This window comes from Ischnura elegans, chromosome X (genome assembly GCF_921293095.1).
Source record: "Ischnura elegans chromosome X, ioIscEleg1.1, whole genome shotgun sequence".
NCBI classification, from domain to species: Eukaryota; Metazoa; Arthropoda; class Insecta; order Odonata; family Coenagrionidae; genus Ischnura; species Ischnura elegans.
In genome coordinates, this window is record NC_060259.1 from 57,486,996 (window position 1) to 57,505,480 (window position 18,485).

The following is an 18,485-nucleotide window of genomic DNA, read 5'->3' on the forward strand; positions in this document are numbered from 1 at the left end:
GTGATTCACAGAATGCCGTGAAGATTGAAGCGTGAGGAAAACAGTTTTTTAACCCTGTGAAAATAGTGCTCGTGAAAACATGAAAAATTTATCGGTCAGACCAGAGTAAGCTGAGAACCATCTATGGAACGCATAGCTCGAAGTCGGAAAGACTAATATTGACACAGGAGTTCGCGGACTTCAATCTGGTGTCCACTCTTTCAACGTTGTCAATTCTACAAATTTACGGCGGATCAATTCACTAGGTTGACGACTCATCAATGGCCTCGCTGTACCGGGCGCAGTGTAAAACATTGTTCACCACAATCAGCAAGTTTACATTACAATACTTATTGGGGACTTTCGTGTGTGTGTGTTGTATGTGTTGTGTTTGCGTAAGCAGAAACGGCAAAAACTTAAAATTAAAAATTGAAGATATGATTTAGAATTTTTTTGCATAAAACGCGTACATTATTCAATCGTCGGTTAGTTAGTTTGTTTTTGAGTTTATTTTGATTTCTAATTTCATTGTTGTTATTATTTCTTTCGTTTATGTCCTAGCAAATCTGAACATTTTTTTCTTTTATTTTTAACTGTTTCTTTCGTTTGCAAAGGTTCCCTCACTTCTAGCTATTGTGCCAAAATTAAAACGATTCCGTGGTCACTACAAATGGAGTTTTATTCTGTACTCATACTGAAGATCCAGTATCTCGCCTGATAAAGTTTCCAACATAGTTTCCCTATCAGTCTCCCGCGAATATCTCTGTACAACCCTACATTGTCTACGAAGAGGTGAATGTTGATTTAATTAATATACTGAAGACCACGAGCAATTCCCGCGTTTATGTACAAAATCTCATATTTCCTTTCTCGGTTATCTCCATAAATGATTTCACTCCGCTCGTGGTCTTGTCTTCCATATGCTTGTCAGTATTAAATTTGAATGTTGAACTTAATCTCGTTTTTTCATTCGATGTTATTGCATCAACCTGAAAGAGTTACGCCATACTTGCCGGATATTGTTACTATCCGGGCCGGGATATTGTTATTATTGAGGAATCTGGTTTTCGCTGTATGCAGTATTTCTGAGCGAGTACTGTTTTTGCGCAAGTAGGAATCAGACAAACTATCAAAACAATAAAAGTCGTCTGGAGTATGTTAAATCCGCAACCATTTTCGAGAACACCAGTCTGACATGAATTGCGCAATTAATGGGTAATGCTGTTTATCTTCCAGTTCAAATAGTACTCCTATTTCGGTTTCATTTTTAATGCAAAGTATATCCTGCTGCCTCAATCGGCTGGGCTAGCAAAATATCTTGTTTATTTTCGCGAAATGTATTAGATGAAATTTTGATCTAATTTCTTTTCTCTCGAATCCGCTTAAACTTGGATGTTATTGGCGTTTGGATTTCTTTGAGAGAAATTTCATTGGTGGGACCAACAGAAACTATTACGCGATATTATACGTTAAAGCTCTGAATCTATTGGCTAATTTTCATCTGTAGACGAGATATTTTGTTAAATTGATTATTCCACATTGATTCATTTCATAATAATGACGGTTTAATCGAGACATAATCGGAGGGTAAACTATAAGGAAAGTGTTAACAATATATCTTAAAACCGCCACTCTGTCTGTTGAAACTTGGCCTTTTGTATTTGGATGTTTCCAGTATTTTCGTGTGAACAACGACTAAAGCGTCCTGAAAAATATTAGTTTATTCACTTTAATGCTCAGTTTCATACCTTTCCTCATAAACGGAAAGGATGCCACGTTGGAAGTGGCAATTGAATGCTATTAAGGACAGGATATTGATTATTATTGTCTTTGAATTCATTTTGTATTTTTGCGAGAATACATTACGGAATTTAGTTACCCCGAAATTAACAAATATGCTCCAAATCTCCTATCTGCAAATACCTTGGGAAAACGATAGTACTAATCAAAAGGTATTTCCTCGGAGGAGATGTTGTGGAATTTAGTTAACACGTTCACTGCGGAGCACGTCTATCGACGTGGTCGTGATCTTCTGCCAGCGGCGGAACACGTCGATCGACGTGCTCAGTCATTTTCGTAAGATATGGCTTCTAATTGTATTATTTCTTTATATACCGACATGTCCTTTATTCTTCTTCTTTTTTATGGTCCAGGCATCATATATTCGGAGCCGTTTCAAGATGCCTTTCTTAGATTGAAAGTTATGTTTATCATTATCTTGAGTTACTTTTATCATTTTCCTATGGTCTCTTTTCAGATTAAATATAAGCATTTTGCGAGGAACTTGGCGCTTCGCATATTTTCTTTACCCTAAAATCCGTAATAAACCTTATAAATGAAATATAATGCAATTTTTATTTATATTAACGAACATTTCATACCGTGTGGTATGCTGATACATAAATAATAAACATTGATGCTCTTAGAGACAACGGCACATCTTTTTTTGCCATCATTAGTATATAGTGGAGGTTTTTTCTCAGATGTAGTTGAGACAGCTATGTTATGAGTGCTAAAGAACCCATCGGTACACTATGAATACTAAGTGGAAACTTCGTTAGAAATAATTCTACCGTGATGAAGAAGCAATGTTGCCGAAAATATATTCAGACCTGCAGGGCTATTCAGTAACTCTTTACGCGGTCGCGAAGACGAAAGATTCCGTTTACGTGGTTACGCCGCGTAAACATTCGAAGACGCGTAATTTGCTATTCAGTAGGCTTCACGAAAACATTTTCGTGCCTTCCCCTCCGCGGTAGTGGGGAAGTCGAAGATACCCGAAGTTTTCCTGCAATACGTCACTGCGAGCCAATCAGAGAAAATCGGCATGCAATTGTTCATAACATACAAAAATGGAGCGGCAATCAGCAGGTAAGTAGAATTATAAATTAAGTATGTATACTTATATACTTACTCTACGATAGAATGCTATTGTGAATTATTAGGTAAATGAATGAAAAGTACATGATCCACTTTTAAATTCAAGTGAGGGAACAACGCATTGAATAATGTTTGAGGTGAGTTGGTCGGAAATGCTGTTTTTTTACTAAAGAGTAAAATGTATAATTGGGTTATAAATCAGTAAACTAGGGGAATTAGGCGTTATAATGCATTTTCTTGCGCGTGATACCACATGATGGACGCGTGTTAATGAGTGAACAAATATTGGAATTGAAGTAGTCTGTTGAAGCAGCAATAGAAATTAACTGATGTACATTGATATCTATTATAACTTTACTTTGAAATGCCTCGCAATAAAGTGGAATAGATTAGTAAACAGTGATAATTTTCAAGGGAAAATTGCTCCATGGATGAAGAAATTAGATGACCCATGACATTAACAGTAAGATTCATTAAACAAATCCTGGATAACAGATAAACTAATGGTAATATGCTATTTCTCTTTCTTCATTTAAGACCAACATCATGAAGCAATGGAGATTGGTGGTCAAACCAGGGTATCCTTTCAACAAAGGGAAATTTTGATTGATTTCATGGTGGAAAACCCTGGTTTGGCCACCAACAAAATTAATGGTCCACAGGCAGCAGCCACAAAACAGCGGCTGTGGACTGAGCTTGCTGGGATTTTAAATTCTTCTGCCACTGGGGCCAGTAAGACCCCTGAAAGGTGGGCTAAGGTAAGTGCTTGATCAATTCAGAGACTAGTGTGATGGAATTATTCATTTTGATTAGTATATGTTAACTTATTCTTATGTGAATTAGGTGTGGCAAGATTTGAGGGGGTATACCAAGAAAAAGGCGGGGAAATTACGTACCTATGCAAAAGGTACAGGGGGAGGACCATGCCTAAAAGCGGTGATGTCCTCTCAAGAGGAGAAGATTTTAGGTATCTTGGGAGAAGAGGCAGTGGATGGTGTAACTGGAGTCCCAGATCCTCTTGAGGTATATGTTCATTCTCTTCTTTAATAAGTAATAACAAATATTTTGTTCATAGTTTAATTCCACTTTGATTGAGGAATTTGGATTTTATGATACATTAAATATACATGTGTAGAGACTAATAAATCAAAGGCTTTACTGATTGGGTTTTTAAAAAATGATTGCTGCATATCAGAGTTTTCCTATGCGCAGTGGTGGATCCAGGATAGGGACAAGGGGGGTTAAAAATTCCATCAGTAGTGTGGGTCGGGAAAAAATTTCATTCAACCTACTGTAAATTGAATACCCAAGGAGGGGCTATAGCCACCCGCTCCCATAGATCTGCCACTACCTATCTGGCCTGTTAAAGCTATTTCATACGAAAAAGCTCTTGCTTGATATAACTCACAAACCATAAGTGAAGCTTTTTGTTTAATTACCAATACTTACCCATAAAAACATGTCAATTTGAAAGTCAGTTTATTGTATTTAGTTATGGGATTATAAGTTCATTTACTCAAACTTATCACCATGATTAATGTGGTGTTTTGAGCAGAATAAATGTGACAGCTTAATTAATCCACCAGCTGTACTCCTTGCTCCTTCCTTCCAGATACCACCCTCACGAAGTGAAAGCCCCTTCAACCCAGAGAATATAAAGCAACATCCCACTAAAATAATAGTTGAACACCATACAGATCAGCCCGAAATAGAAGAATCCGACCACCCAATACACCCATCCACCTCCAAATCCACACCCTATAGCCGTCAGAGGCCCGAATCCTGGAAAAGGAAAAAATCCAGAAATTCAAGTAAGAAAAAAAATAGAAATTCGCAATTAGAGATTGTGTTACCCCGGTATTGGCAATGCTTTTGTAAAAGGAAAAATGAAATTAGTCATTTGAAATATGGTTTATTATTAGGTATAAAATAAAAATAAAATAGAGCTTCAATCTATAGGTCCAAGGGATCAATACGAGGAGCGAGTAGCTCGTGCCGCAGAGGAGCAGGCTGCAGCAATGACATTAATGGCTCGTAGCTTTGAAGAAACCTCAGTGTTGCTGCGGGAAACACTAGTGGAAATGAGAGAGTAAGTGAAACATACGAGATCGTACTAGTATTAGTCAAAATCAAGTAAGAATATCTCACCAACCTTAATGTAACAAAGAAAGAGTTATGGTCTGTATTTCACTTATGCATTTTCTAATCGGTTAATTATCGTTTGTCTAACTGTTCTTGCTTTATGTAGTACTTGTCTGTCATTTAATAGAGGCTCTGCATTGGCTGGTGGATTGATTTCCTCGTTGTTATCTGCCTCCTCTATTATGGGCAAACCAGCCCTTATGCACATATTATGCAGTGTAGCACAAGCATTGATAATTAAACCAGCTTTTACTGGGGTATATTCCAAAACTCTGTGCTTTAATAAACATCTGAAGCGACCCTTAAGTACACCAATGCACCTTTCAATTGAGTTTCTTGAGTGTACATGTGCTTCAGTGTAGTTAGCTTCAGGTGTACCTTCCCTGGCATGCAGAATTGGGGTCTGGAGCCAGGGTTGGTGTGGGTAACCTGAGTCACCTAAAAATCAATCATAATATTTTTTTAAATATATCAGTGCTGAATGACTTTTGCATGATAATCAAAAAGATTCCTTTTGGATCGAAGGAGTATAGTTAAAAAGGTAATATCTCCTAATCATCCAACATATACAACAATAATTATTCCAAATAATTATTTTTTAAATTAATACCCAACAACCAACACTGCTCTCCATTCTCCCATATATCTTTCATCTTTCTATATACTGCAGACTGACTCCATATGTAAGCATCATGTGTGCTGCCAGGAAATCTTGCAACAATATTCAATATTTTCAAAGAGGAATCACATACCTAGACATTGTAAAATAGCATTACTAAAAATATTAATTTTGAATTATAGAGTAAATACTGTCTGCCGATGTCAACTTACTAACTGAACATTTAAGGAATGAAAAGATTTTCTGTTTAAATATAAAAATTCATTCTCTCCTGGAGCCTTAATTGGAACGTGGGTGCCATCCACATACCCAATAACTCCGGGAAATCTTGATGCTTGGAAATTTCTGTTGAATAAAATAAGAATGACTTAATTAATTCATGTGTGTTCTTTTTGTTTCAGATTCTTCAAAAGGCGTTAGCAAGGCTGTAGGAGGCAAATAATTGTTTGAATTGTAGTTCCCTATTTGTTCTAAAAATATTTTATTTTCTTGTGATATAATAATTTTGTTTTAAAGTGCTTATGTATATTTATGTGCAGTTGTACCTTACTGTTGCCAGTACCTGTTTGTTCATGCAACACTAGTATCAAAATGAAATATTTCATACATACATGATACTGACTTTATTTATTTCCTTTGAGCTTTCAATAATTATTTAGTAACTATATAGAAAAACTAAATGTAACAATAGTTCTGAAGTTGGTATCAGTTACAATAATATTTTATTCTATTTAAGAGTTTGTTTCACAAAAAAGTTAACAATATGATGTATATAGGATGATAGAAGTTTAAAGAGACTTGACCAGTCAATGTAGAGTGAGTTCCATGATATAGCTATGATTAAACTACCTGGGGTGAGGAGCTATAAATTGCTTTAAGTATGTGATATGAATGGTATAGTGGCACATGTTTGGAGTGCTAGTTTTCTCATCCCTTACTTATGGAATGAAATCAAGGTTAAGTCCAGGAACATCCCGAGCCACATCTCATATCTCCACTGATCTGTTACTTACATTAGGCCTATTTAGAAATGCCTCAAGTACCACTGATTCACTTGGATTAAGGGAACAACTGGTAAATCAGGTAATTAAGTGTTAAAATAATTCAAGAGAATAATTTTAGGAATCAATGTCTACCTCATAATAGTTGATTAAAATAAACCATAAATATAGTTTGCCATCTTACATAGGCATTAAATTGTTTCAATTAGTGCTATATAAAATTATTGGGCCAATTAAATTTTTTTTCTCAACTACATGGGCATCTACATGTCACTGTTGCAATTCACACTTACTTAAAAATGACTTGCCTCCGCTCAAGTTCAGTTAATGGAAACTTTATCCACTCGGTTATTATGAGGGGAGCATTCAGAGCTTGAGTCACCTCCTCAATTGCTCTGCTCACTGAGGGCTGACTAAGCCCCAAATTAGAGTCGCTACCGGTCGATTTTTGGTAGCTGCCATGCCCGTAGAAGTGCAGTGCACACAGAACCTAGATTTGATTATTCAATGTACATATTTCTCTCTAAATTATTGAAGTGACACAGTAGTTAATGTGATACAAAGACATACCTTCAAATGAATGGGCACTGCCGTAGTTCTTTCTGCTTGAAGCATGTATGGGCGTAAAATATTGATTAAGCTCAAAGTAATTTCTTTAGAAAGTCGATACCTCCCCTGAAACGATTCTTCAGGGAATTCAAAAGGGTCTGAAACTTCCCTCAGTTCCCTTAGACGAAGCCTATGTTGTATATGAAGCCATCTCCTTCTTCTCCTCCTCAATACCTCAATGGCTCTCACACCATCCATCTTCAAAGAGATTCAATTGCTCTAATAAATAATTTTACACCATTCAATGGAAATTCGTTAGCCATATCATTAATCTAATGAGAAAATTGTAATTATAGAAATAATATAGGTTCTAAAAATGTCATATGGGATAACACATATCTGTAGCACATTATAAAGTAATTGGCTGTCTTATTTCATAGGTTTCACAAAAAAGCATGAATAGCAAAATTTTCTTGGATTCTGAGTGACTCTAGAATGTGGGAGTCAATTCCCTTATACTGAGTATATTCCCTATTGCTACTGCAGCATGCACAATGCACATACAGGTATCTGTCTCTCAGACAATATCCCCTAACCACTATCTGCAATCAATGAAAATAAGATGAATGTCTCCTCAATTCCTTAATTGGGACCTTCACACTAATGGCCTTTGAATAAATACTCTCGGTCTCTCTTCCATTAAAATAATAGTCATGCCATAATATACAGGAAACATAATGTATGATAGATATCACAAAAACAACACACGTCCACTGATGTATTTAATAGCCATTTTGTACAAAACAAATCTCTTTTGTCTCGAACTACCTGCAGCCATATTTTGTCACAAGATAGATGACAACGAAAACAGTAGTACATATACTCTCCATAATGACTACTTGGTAAAGTAATTGAAGTTGTACCACTATGCAATGTACATGAAGAATATGCCCACAAACATCTATCTGTCATGCAAGCATCTACTTTACCACAGTTTACACTTTTTTTTAACATAGCCATAACAACTGCACATTTCATTTGCAAATGAGAGCTAATGTAAACATACAAAATCAAGTCATCTGTCAGCTATATCCTTTCACTGTCCATCACTTTATTGCATTGGTTATAACAGTAGCTATCACAACAGGGATAAAAAGAATGTACATCCACTCTACGGCAATAATTGTGAATATTTATACATCGCCATCCTGAGTTATTGATCATCAGGGAAGCTTTCTTTCTATAAGTAATGTCACTCCAACTTCACCACCCAAAAGTAAATTACACAACTACATATACAGACTGTAGAGTTCAGTATTCATTAATTTTATTTTAACATTGGTGTTGCACCTGAGCCCTTTCATACCACAAACAACAAAATAATGTTGATGAACATACTAAATGTTGTTTACCTCCTATGTAACTATTGAAAGCGACATTTGTACTGTATCCTAAGTGCTTGAATCCTACCACAAACTCACTATTTGCATCTACACTAATATTCATATAGAGTAACACTGCATGTATGCCTTACATACCAAGTTTATGCCAATGATATCTAATTGGTTGTATTATGCCAGGACAAAACAATCAATGAGGTCATAACAGAGTTTTCAACACGACATTTGTGAAATACAACGGCTATCATACTAATAGAACACATTTAAAATTAATTTATATCATACGAATTAACGAAAATTCTACATTTTATACATCCGAGGTGGGAATGCACTGACCCACCACAAAAAGACTCGCATTAGCAAATTCATAAATCGAAAACATAAGTTTCCTTTCAACATCTTTCCCATCAACAGCAAATATCGTCTTAACTTTATAACCGCCCCGGGCAAAAATAGAACAAAGTATTAAAAATATCTACTCTCATACATCATCTACAATCAGTGAAACATATGACAGAAAAATGTCTTGTAAACACAGCTTAAAAACAAGATGCGTCCACACATTTTCAGCCTAAGTATTAACTTTGATAACGGTTAAAACTAAATAGAGTACTATTGAGATACAACATTATGCGAGCGATAACGATAAAAATGAAAAAAATTAAATAATTCCACGAAAACGGATAACATTACCTCCAACTCCAAAAGGCATGCTCCGAAAAGAGATTATGAGAAGCATATACAAGACAATAATAATTTAAATTACATCAAATAAACAGTTAAATATAAATAAACATTACTTGCACGAAATGAAACAACTTCGGCAACTACAACGAACACGGCAGCGCAAATATATTCACAGTACGTGACTCCGTCTTCTACTACTGTTAGCTGTTTACGCGGCGGAAACTGAGTTTTCGTTGACAACTCTCGTCGCGTAAACTGAAGCACGAAACTTACGCGGCGGAATGTTCGAAATGGCTTACAGAATAGCAACATTGTGATTTTCGCGATCCCGCCACGAAATCTTTCGTCTTCGCGACCGCGTAAACAGTTACTGAATAGCCCTGCTGAAACGGAAAGATGAGTATATGGAGACTGGACGTCGGTATAAATACGCTGTAATTGATATTTCTGGAACTGGATACCATTACGTCATAGAGGAAACATTTGATGGTGTCACATTCTGTGTTGTAATCAGAAAACTACACGATAGATTCAACATTTTGCTACATTAGCAGTGCTTCTGACCTACTACTCAGTGAGCAACAACTCAGAAGCAATGTACTACCAAGTGACGGCACGGTTGAAAATTATCCTGAAGATATAACATTCGATAACGCAGAACAGACGTGAACGTGGAGGAGAGACGTTCTGATATCGGGGAGTGCAATTTTAGCTCAAGTACATTAGGTCAGTGGTATCCACAATGGGAAAAAGAAGACGTCAAGTAGAAATATCTCCTCAATGTCTAGCTAAGTTTTTTCCTATTTTAATAGTTTGTGTACAGTGCTTATTCTCAAAAGCGAATTTTCTATTTAGAGGAATCATCGAAACAAAAATTAAAAAAAATAAGGATTGCCAAAAACAAATTGTCATCCACTCCTGAAGTGCAATCAACTCCAGGTAATTATTGCTTTATTCCTTCGTCAGTTTGAGATCACTCGGAAACACTTAGCAAACGATTAGTTCTTTCACTCTTTGCATTAACGTTTTAGGCTCTGATCCGTCGTTGGATCCTGTTTCTATAAACAAAGAGTCTCCAGCTGGTCCTTCAAATGCCTCTTTATCAATACTAGGTAAGAAAATGAAACATTTTTCAAAAATTGATGACAAAGTATCTGCCTGCTAAAATTTGCACCTCCTGTGTATTTTTTATTTATATAATATATTTTATTCTGTCAACGAATGTAGGTATGCCTTCAACCATTGCAATTTCGGTATACACAGATAGAAATTTACCAGAAAAAGAAATTGAAGTGATCCTAGAAGATGATATTTCAGAGGACAGTGATGACAGCTTTCTTCTGAGTAGCGACGATATGGAGGATGATGGTAGCAGGGGCGGATCCAGGATTTTGTTCTGGGTGGGGCATAACGATTCCTCGTAATACAAAACGAACGCAATCATAATGGGACCGTATTAAAAATCTCGCATATTTTTGAGTGTCTGGGGGGGGGGGGGCACGTTCCCCCATGCCCCCCCCTCTGAATCCGCCTATGGATGGTAGCACCGAATCCGAAGACTGCGTGTATCCAGAGGATGATGACGCTTTTGAAGATTCATCCATAGGTATGTGTGATAGCTCCTCAAGTTCCCTAACCCATGGCTCAACTGTGACTCCGGGTTTGCCTATCCACGCGCGCCGCACTGACCGCACTTGGTCTATGGAAACACCCGCATTGCCGGAAATGACTTTCACTGGACAGAGAAATTTGAAAGTGAAACCAAATGGAGACACCCAACAGGATTTTTTTCGTCTGCTTTTTACTGACCAAATAGTAGAAAAAATTATTCAAGAAACAAATAATAACGCGGACCGTTTCTTGAAAGAGAGGCTATCTCCTTGCGCACGCATAGGATGCTGGAAACCTGTCACAAAGGATGAGTTTTACGTGTTTATGGGGCTACCACTGCGCATTGGACTGATCCAAATATCCCAGATTCAGGATAAATGGCGGAAAGACAAGTTTTATAACATCCCTTTCTTTCCTTCACACATATCTCGGGACAGGTTTCAAATAATTTTAAGAATATTACATTTTGCACCTGCCGAAGGGACACAAAAACCACGTTTATGTGACCGCCTTCAGAAAATAAGGCCGCTGTTAAATCATTTTGATGACATAATGGATGAAATATATTACCCTTCCCGAGAATTGAGTATTGACGAGTCTATGATTTTATGGAGGGGGCGACTGTCTTTCAGGCAGTACATCAAAGGAAAAAAAACATAAGTTCGGTGTAAAGCTATACATGCTGGCTGAACCCACTGGCCTAGTCACAAAAATTTTCGTTTACACTGGAGCCGGGGAAAACTCCGAGGGAGGACTTGGGCACGCGGGCTGTGTTGTTCATAAACTTTTGCAGGCATATGGAGGAGTAGGACACTGTATTTATGGACAACTACTTCACCAGTGTGGACATTGTTGCAAGTTCAGCAGCATATAAAATTTTGTGCACTGGCACGTTGAGGAGTAATCGGAAATGTAATCCCGCAGAAGTTACTGGGAAAAAAATAAACAATGGAGAAGTGGTGGAAATGTGGTCGGACGACGGGGTTTGTGTGCTAAAATGGAAGGACAAAAGGGAGGTGGCAATGATTAGTACACAGCACTCGGGAAAGTTGGTGAATTGTGTCAGCAAAAGAAAAATTGAAAGTTGGGTTCCAGAAGCGGTGAGGGAATATAATAAATTCATGGGTGGTGTTAGATCAACTCTTGTCCTACCACATAACCTCAAAAAAGACACTGCGTTGGTATAAAAAGGTTGCTCTCCATATTGTGCAAATAATGTTACTAAACAGCTTTCAGCTGTACAAAATTTATTCAAAGGGAGAGAAAATGAGTCTACAGAGTTATAGACTCAGTATTATAGGAAAACTTGTCAGTTTTGGCCGGACTCAGGAAAATGTCATAGTTTCCCAAATAAATACCCAACCACTAGAGATGCACTTTCCCAAGTTCAACCCCATGACAACTAAAGGGGATAGAAGGAAACAAAAAACTGCCGGGTGCGTACAAAAAAAGGAAAACGCCAGCAAACTATATACCACTGCCCTGATTGCGCAGAAAATCCTCCTCTTTGCCTAGAAAAGTGCTTCAAAGTGTTTCATGGAAGGATGGATTAAATTACGTGCATCATGCTTGGAGGATATGTTTCAGATTTGTTTGTTTATGTGAGTGTTTTTATCATATTCCTGTATATTTACTGACGATCTCTTTTTTAATGGTCATAAAACCTGATAAACAATTTGTAAAAGTCCTTCAATTTTTATTACTTTATTAGCTAAGAATGCAAATTGTTAATCTAAATCTGAGATATATACATATTATCCTAAAAATTAAACTTTTACCAATTTATTACTGTATTTTCAACATAGAGGAGTGCATAAATGGTATTATACCTCTACTCTTTTCCACCACTCTTCAAGAACCGTCGAGTGAATAACCATTCAAGTGGGGAGTATAAAAGATCTAAAGGTCTAAGATTGGTTTCCAAGGTAAGTATAATGAGACTAGGCATAAAAAGTACCTAATACCGGTATTTACCTAAAATATGTGCAGAAGATCAACATCAAAATGTATATTCCCCCAAGCTAAGGTGAACGTCCAAAAATGTTTTGTGTAAAAAATGTACGATAAAAAAGAACGTCAGATGGGATTCCGAGTTCAAATATTCAGTAAATGGTACGAAGCTAGTAATTCAATACAAATTAACTATCTAATTGTTTAAATAATCCATATATAGCGTCTAAATAAGATGCATTTAAGCATTAGTGAATTCACAACACCATGTGATGCGGGTTGCATAACCACGGGCCATCGTCAACGGCGGACCACGTCGATCGACGTGGAAAATAAATTATCTAATTTTACCGAAAAAAAATTGAAAATTTTAGTTTGGCGATACTGGCTGTTCATTACATCCGATTTCAGACCTGTTGGCGAGAAAAAAAATTTCCGCATTTGTGGATCATACGGCACCTGAATAGTCGCAGTCAAAGTGTTAACGTTTGAAAAGTAAAATGATATTTTTCCTCTTATTTACCGTTTCTCCTCTTTCTAGTAATAATTGTTGAGGTGTATGTCAATTCAATTCATGACCGTCAAATACTATAACTGTCTAGGTGTTCTACGTGCGTGTACACTTACTACCAAGCTATGCAAGGTCAACAGCCTTTGAAGGATTGTTCCTTGCTATGGGTATTACCTCGCTACCCTCCGCCTTGATCAGTTTTTGCTCTTGACCGGATTGTGATGTGTGCATGTGTGGCTGTAAGTGGATGATATTTGCTTCCAGCGTATGATTTGAGTCAGCCATGAGGATAAGGAAGCCAACTTTGCGAAGCAGTCTGATGGTCGGCCTTGTATAGCGCGGCGTAGGCGATAGTGGAGCGCGTACTCCACTATCGTTGGTGCATATTTTAAGTGAACTATAGGAAATTATTTCGGCGATGCTTTTTACATTCTGATACTCCTCACGTAACTTTATTCGCTATAGTAAAGGAATTCTGCGAAGGTCTGCATGAACTAAAAAGTATGTGAAGTTGAAGTGCTAGCTTTATTCGACAGTGAAGGTGGTCTTTATATCAGCAGGGATGAACCCAAGCATTCATTTCATGTAGGACACACTATAATCAAATTATATGGTATGGGCATTGCTAATATTTACACGGTGAAATGCCTATTTTACCATTTTGTCTAAAATTATTGGAGAATATATATCTCCTTTATACCCAACTGGATTCTTTGATACGAATTTAGTAAATAAAAAATAATTGCGTTTGAAAAGTCAACGAGCCCTTTATAATACTTAACAAACTCAACAAATCTTGTACCAGATGACAGTGATCCGAAACGCGTTGTACGAAGTAAAACATTTTGTGGAAAAGTGCTACGATCTTTTATTTACTTAAATACAACGAGTAGATGCTGGAGGTGCACACTTTTTCAGTGTATGAAAAGGATTGGAAATATGTCGTGGATCATCACGATGGCAAACTATGAATATTTATAAGTAGAGAAAGAATAGAACTCAGTAAATGTACGTGGCGACCCAAATGTTAGATGACAGGAAGATTACTATTGTTAATGAGGCAACTATCTCCATTCACGTCAGCGGAAGCTTTTGAATACAAAAATTAGTCATTCAACTCCAGCCCTCCGTAATTGACCATGCCTATGTGAAAGGAAATAACTATTTTTAAAGCCCATTTATCGCGTGATAATCTCCTACGGTGGAAATGGATGGAGGCTGCGGTGAGAATGCAGTCACCACATCCTGTGATATCCCAAGATTCGGAAATAGTGGAAGGTAAACGAAAATGTTGAAGCAAGAGAATGAGAAAATTTTTGTTTGTTAGAAAGCAGCGCCAGAAGACGACTCTAGAATACATTTATTTTGTTATACATCCTAAGATACGGTATCTCTCTTTTAATGGACTCATTTCGTCAGTGTAGAAACTAGTTCGTGGTGGGGTTAGATTGATTGAAAACTGAGTAATTGTCTGGAGTGTCTGACGGAAAAAGGATCTATCTTTCGTAACTAATGATTAACTAAGGATGACGTTCATTAGGAAAATGATTTGGGGATAGGGATTCCGGACGCCCTCGAAATTAAAAAAATAAATTGGTCTGAGTAAATATAAACATGAAGCGCGCGAGAAAATGTTCGTACAAAGTTAATACCGATGGTCTCGGGCTTCTGCTGGTACTGCTGGCAAGGGGTTGTAGCTAGTGGCGATTTTTGTACGTATTCACTCATTGGTAATCTTGAAATTCACAAATAAACAAGTTTAGTCTGGTGTCATTCACTTGGTTCAACCTTTTTATAACAATATTATTTTAAGAATTAATGTACTAATTATATATTTTTATTTACTTTCCGAATGTAGCCGCCAAAAAATAATGTAAAAGATTTATTGGGATTACTAATAACTTATTATCGTAAATAAAAATATTATCTGTAGTCGCCACTGCACGCGTGCATCTGTAGCGACCTTCAGGGGCGCAGCTAGGAATTAAGGCTAGGGGGGGTTTAGGTGCAACTAATACCAGGGTGTAGGGGGGGTACAGTATACCCACCAGGATAAGCGGTAGGTGCGAGATGAATAAATTGCAGAATTTTAAAGATAAATGGTTCAAAACGGTGAGTTTTACGGCTTTCTGAGGGATATTTTATTCACCCTTAAACTATTGTATTAGTAATATCAATCCAATTAAGTAAAATGGATTAAACTTAAAAATTTCTCTGAGCTCTGGGGGGGTTTATCCCCCAACCCCCCCCCCCCCTCGCTTCGCCACTGACTCGCTTTGCCATGAGAGGGCGCCCCAGCCGCGAAACTTGGACGTCACGCATCGTCTTGTCTATGCCAGTGAGTGGTCGGAACGCATCACTGCCCGTGCATGTTGACCCATGGGAGAGTTAAAAATACTTTTATAGCTTCATGGGTTCTCCATTAGTGGGCAGAAGTGTATTCCATTGCCGTCGCTTACGCGTATAAGCTCGTCGTGAAGTTGTCCATGCAGTCATCTTTTTGCCATTTCCTTCAAGGTAGCGTCACTTCAAATGTATTCTGGTGTCGTTTGAGGTGATCACTTATGGCCGGTGGGGATTTTCCGCTCTCGCTTCTAGTAGTTGGCCGCAGTTCATGCGCTGAACTGGAAGTGGCACTTATTAATTACATTGAGCCACTTGAGTGGTCTTCTGTCTCGTAGCTCCTCCTCCTTCGCTTCGCGTTTTGAAGCGTTAGGGCAAGTTTTTAGTTGGATGGCTACCTTTTTATCCTTGCGTAGTTTTATCTTTTTATTTGAATCTATGCGGATGGGGAAGATACTATTTTTATGCATGGCTTTCAAGTAAATACGTTGTTGAGTCATTCCTACTTTGGGAACGGTCGCGCTACGGGCAATTTCCGATGAGTTTCTAGTTGCCCTCTTTCTTTGTCCTTCCCTTTTCTGATTTTGATTTTTACGAGAATGATTTGATATATTACGTGAAAGATTGGTGTCCATGAAATTGTTCCAATTTACAGATGCGATAAGATTCTTACCGCACGCTCACGGAGAAGTGTTAGATTACAAATAGAAACAGCAATTACTTTTAACGTTCCACAATGTATTTATATTTGTTCCCACGCTTTCGCGATTTTCGATCGAATCATGTCAACATTTTCCGGTGCAAATTTATGTAAGTTCCACTTTATAAATTCCGCGTTTCAGCGATTATTCGCCAGTATTCAGGCTATCCTGCTAGCCGTAATATTGACGATTAATCGCTGATATAAGTTTCGGAAATAAATAAAGATATGTATTTAGCATTCAAAACGTTGGCGAGGACGAAGACCAAAAACAAGCCCGTGGCCTATTCCGATTTCCTTTTGTTTTTCATCTATTTTTCTCAATGGTAATTCATTAACACCTTATTTCGCTATTTCCTGGCATCTGACATGTTTCCGCATAATTAGACTGTATGAATAACCGATCATCAAAATATATCCACTAGAAATAGATGGGAAAGCGAAATTTATGCATATCCTTGATTTCACCAGACGATTCCACAGTTCACCGATAAAATTGCCCCTCTGTCTTGCGAATTCTTTTCTACAATACTACCGCTTAAGTTTATAAATGGATTATTTCACGTATAATATCTTGTTCCGATCCATGCACGTACACAAGCAGGGATAAAATATCTTTATTTGATAACAGTAAATCTGTAAACATTATTATACTCTCATTGCTACTAGTATTTACTAGTAGTCGGGAGGAGATTTTGCGTTGGATCGCTCAAAATACAAGGAAACAAATCGCACAAAAATTGTCTAATGTGTGTAGTATTTAGGGTGTATAGAGATCAGCAAACGTTATCTTTCTAATTGGGTACGCCCATGAATAAATAAATTTCACAATAAATTGATTTATTCATGGGCGTACCCTTGGGGGGCACGAGAGGGCAGCTGCCCCCCAGAAGCGAAAACAAGTTTGTTTCAAACCGAAATTTTGAGCACTTTTTTATAAAAATTATATGTACTAGTATAAGATATGAAACTAAAATAAAAATCATTTTTCAAGCAAATCATTTTAAAAACTAATAATGCGCGTTCATATTTTTTAACATTATGGTTTCATTTATCTTTTCTGCGGTAAAATGTTACAACTTGAAAGACCACGGCTAGTTTTGATCCTGGTTACGCCCTTGGATTTATTATTGATCTTTCATTATATTTGCTTCGAATAATTATTTATTTAATGTATATATTATAAGTCCTTGCTTGTGTCTCATTGCGTGGAAGTTAATTCTCAGATTGGTGATGAATCAGACTTTCCATCTCATTCATCGGTAATCCGTGGCCCTAGTATTTTGAAGGCTACCTCGCGTCGTTTTTTTTTTTTGTTGCCACTCAGTGTGATTGATTGTAGCGGATGAGGTCATTTGGGAAAGAACTAAGGGGTGGTGCCATTGCTTTCTTCCGAATTGCTTTCAATGAACTCACCGTGATTAGTCACCACCTTGGTGAGTTATGATGTCCTAAATTCTTGTCACTTTCTCGTAAATTCGGACTCTTCTAAAATTTATTTCTGATTATTATAGATTTTGAAAAGTAAAGAAACCGCAATGGCTGTTTTTTGCTTCGTCGCCCTATTCTTGAGTTTACGGCAGCGGAACATCGGTGGAAAATGGTTTACGTCACTCGCTGCACTCATTCTATCACCTTTAGCTTAGCGCTGTGTTTCATTACGTCAACTGGAATATTTAATAGCCTATAAAGCGAAAAAAGTCACTTAGTAATGTTCCAAAAAAAACTTTTATTGTTCCGACCCTGGGTTTCAACTCGTGTAAATAGTCATCATCTAGGACTGAACACTTGAATTATATTTGATGGCCTAGCGGAATTTTTGAACGGGTGGCTTTCGAATGGTTTTTATTTGTTTTACGAATGATTATTATTAGTTGAAAGTAGAATAATATACGTAGCATACTCTTCAACCATGGGCACATGTTAAACCTGTCGCGTGAACGGTGATTAATCATATCTATTGCCGCGGGGAAATCTTCCCATGGACTGAAATTCGAACTAAATGCAGGATGAGTAATTAAAACAATGAAAAATACCGCAGACATTAAGCATTTTTAGTTGCGCAGTTGTGTGCTTTTGTGTGGATTAACGGAAGTCCTCTGTTGAATTCCCA

At 37.3% G+C, this 18,485-nt stretch overlaps 2 protein-coding genes and 1 long non-coding RNA gene across 5 annotated transcripts in view; 2 read left to right on the top strand and 1 right to left on the bottom strand.

The window, feature by feature from the left end:
- Positions 1-18,485, top strand: part of LOC124171914 (fatty-acid amide hydrolase 2) — a 76,157-nt gene that overhangs the window by 49,309 nt on the left and 8,363 nt on the right. The gene's annotated exons all lie outside the window — the stretch shown is intronic.
- On the top strand, positions 2,747-6,223 carry LOC124171916. Its single transcript, XM_046551331.1, has 6 exons — positions 2,747-2,850; positions 3,397-3,617; positions 3,703-3,882; positions 4,472-4,670; positions 4,819-4,948; positions 6,022-6,223. Exons 1-6 carry the CDS (start codon positions 2,832-2,834, stop codon positions 6,038-6,040), a joined length of 768 nt encoding a protein of 255 aa, XP_046407287.1. The 5' UTR covers positions 2,747-2,831; the 3' UTR covers positions 6,041-6,223.
- Positions 4,844-7,267, bottom strand: LOC124171918. The gene is made up of 3 exons (XR_006868010.1): positions 7,192-7,267; positions 5,012-7,111; positions 4,844-4,931 (listed from the first exon to the last, which is right to left on the bottom strand). It is a non-coding gene; the product is annotated as an uncharacterized LOC124171918 (long non-coding RNA).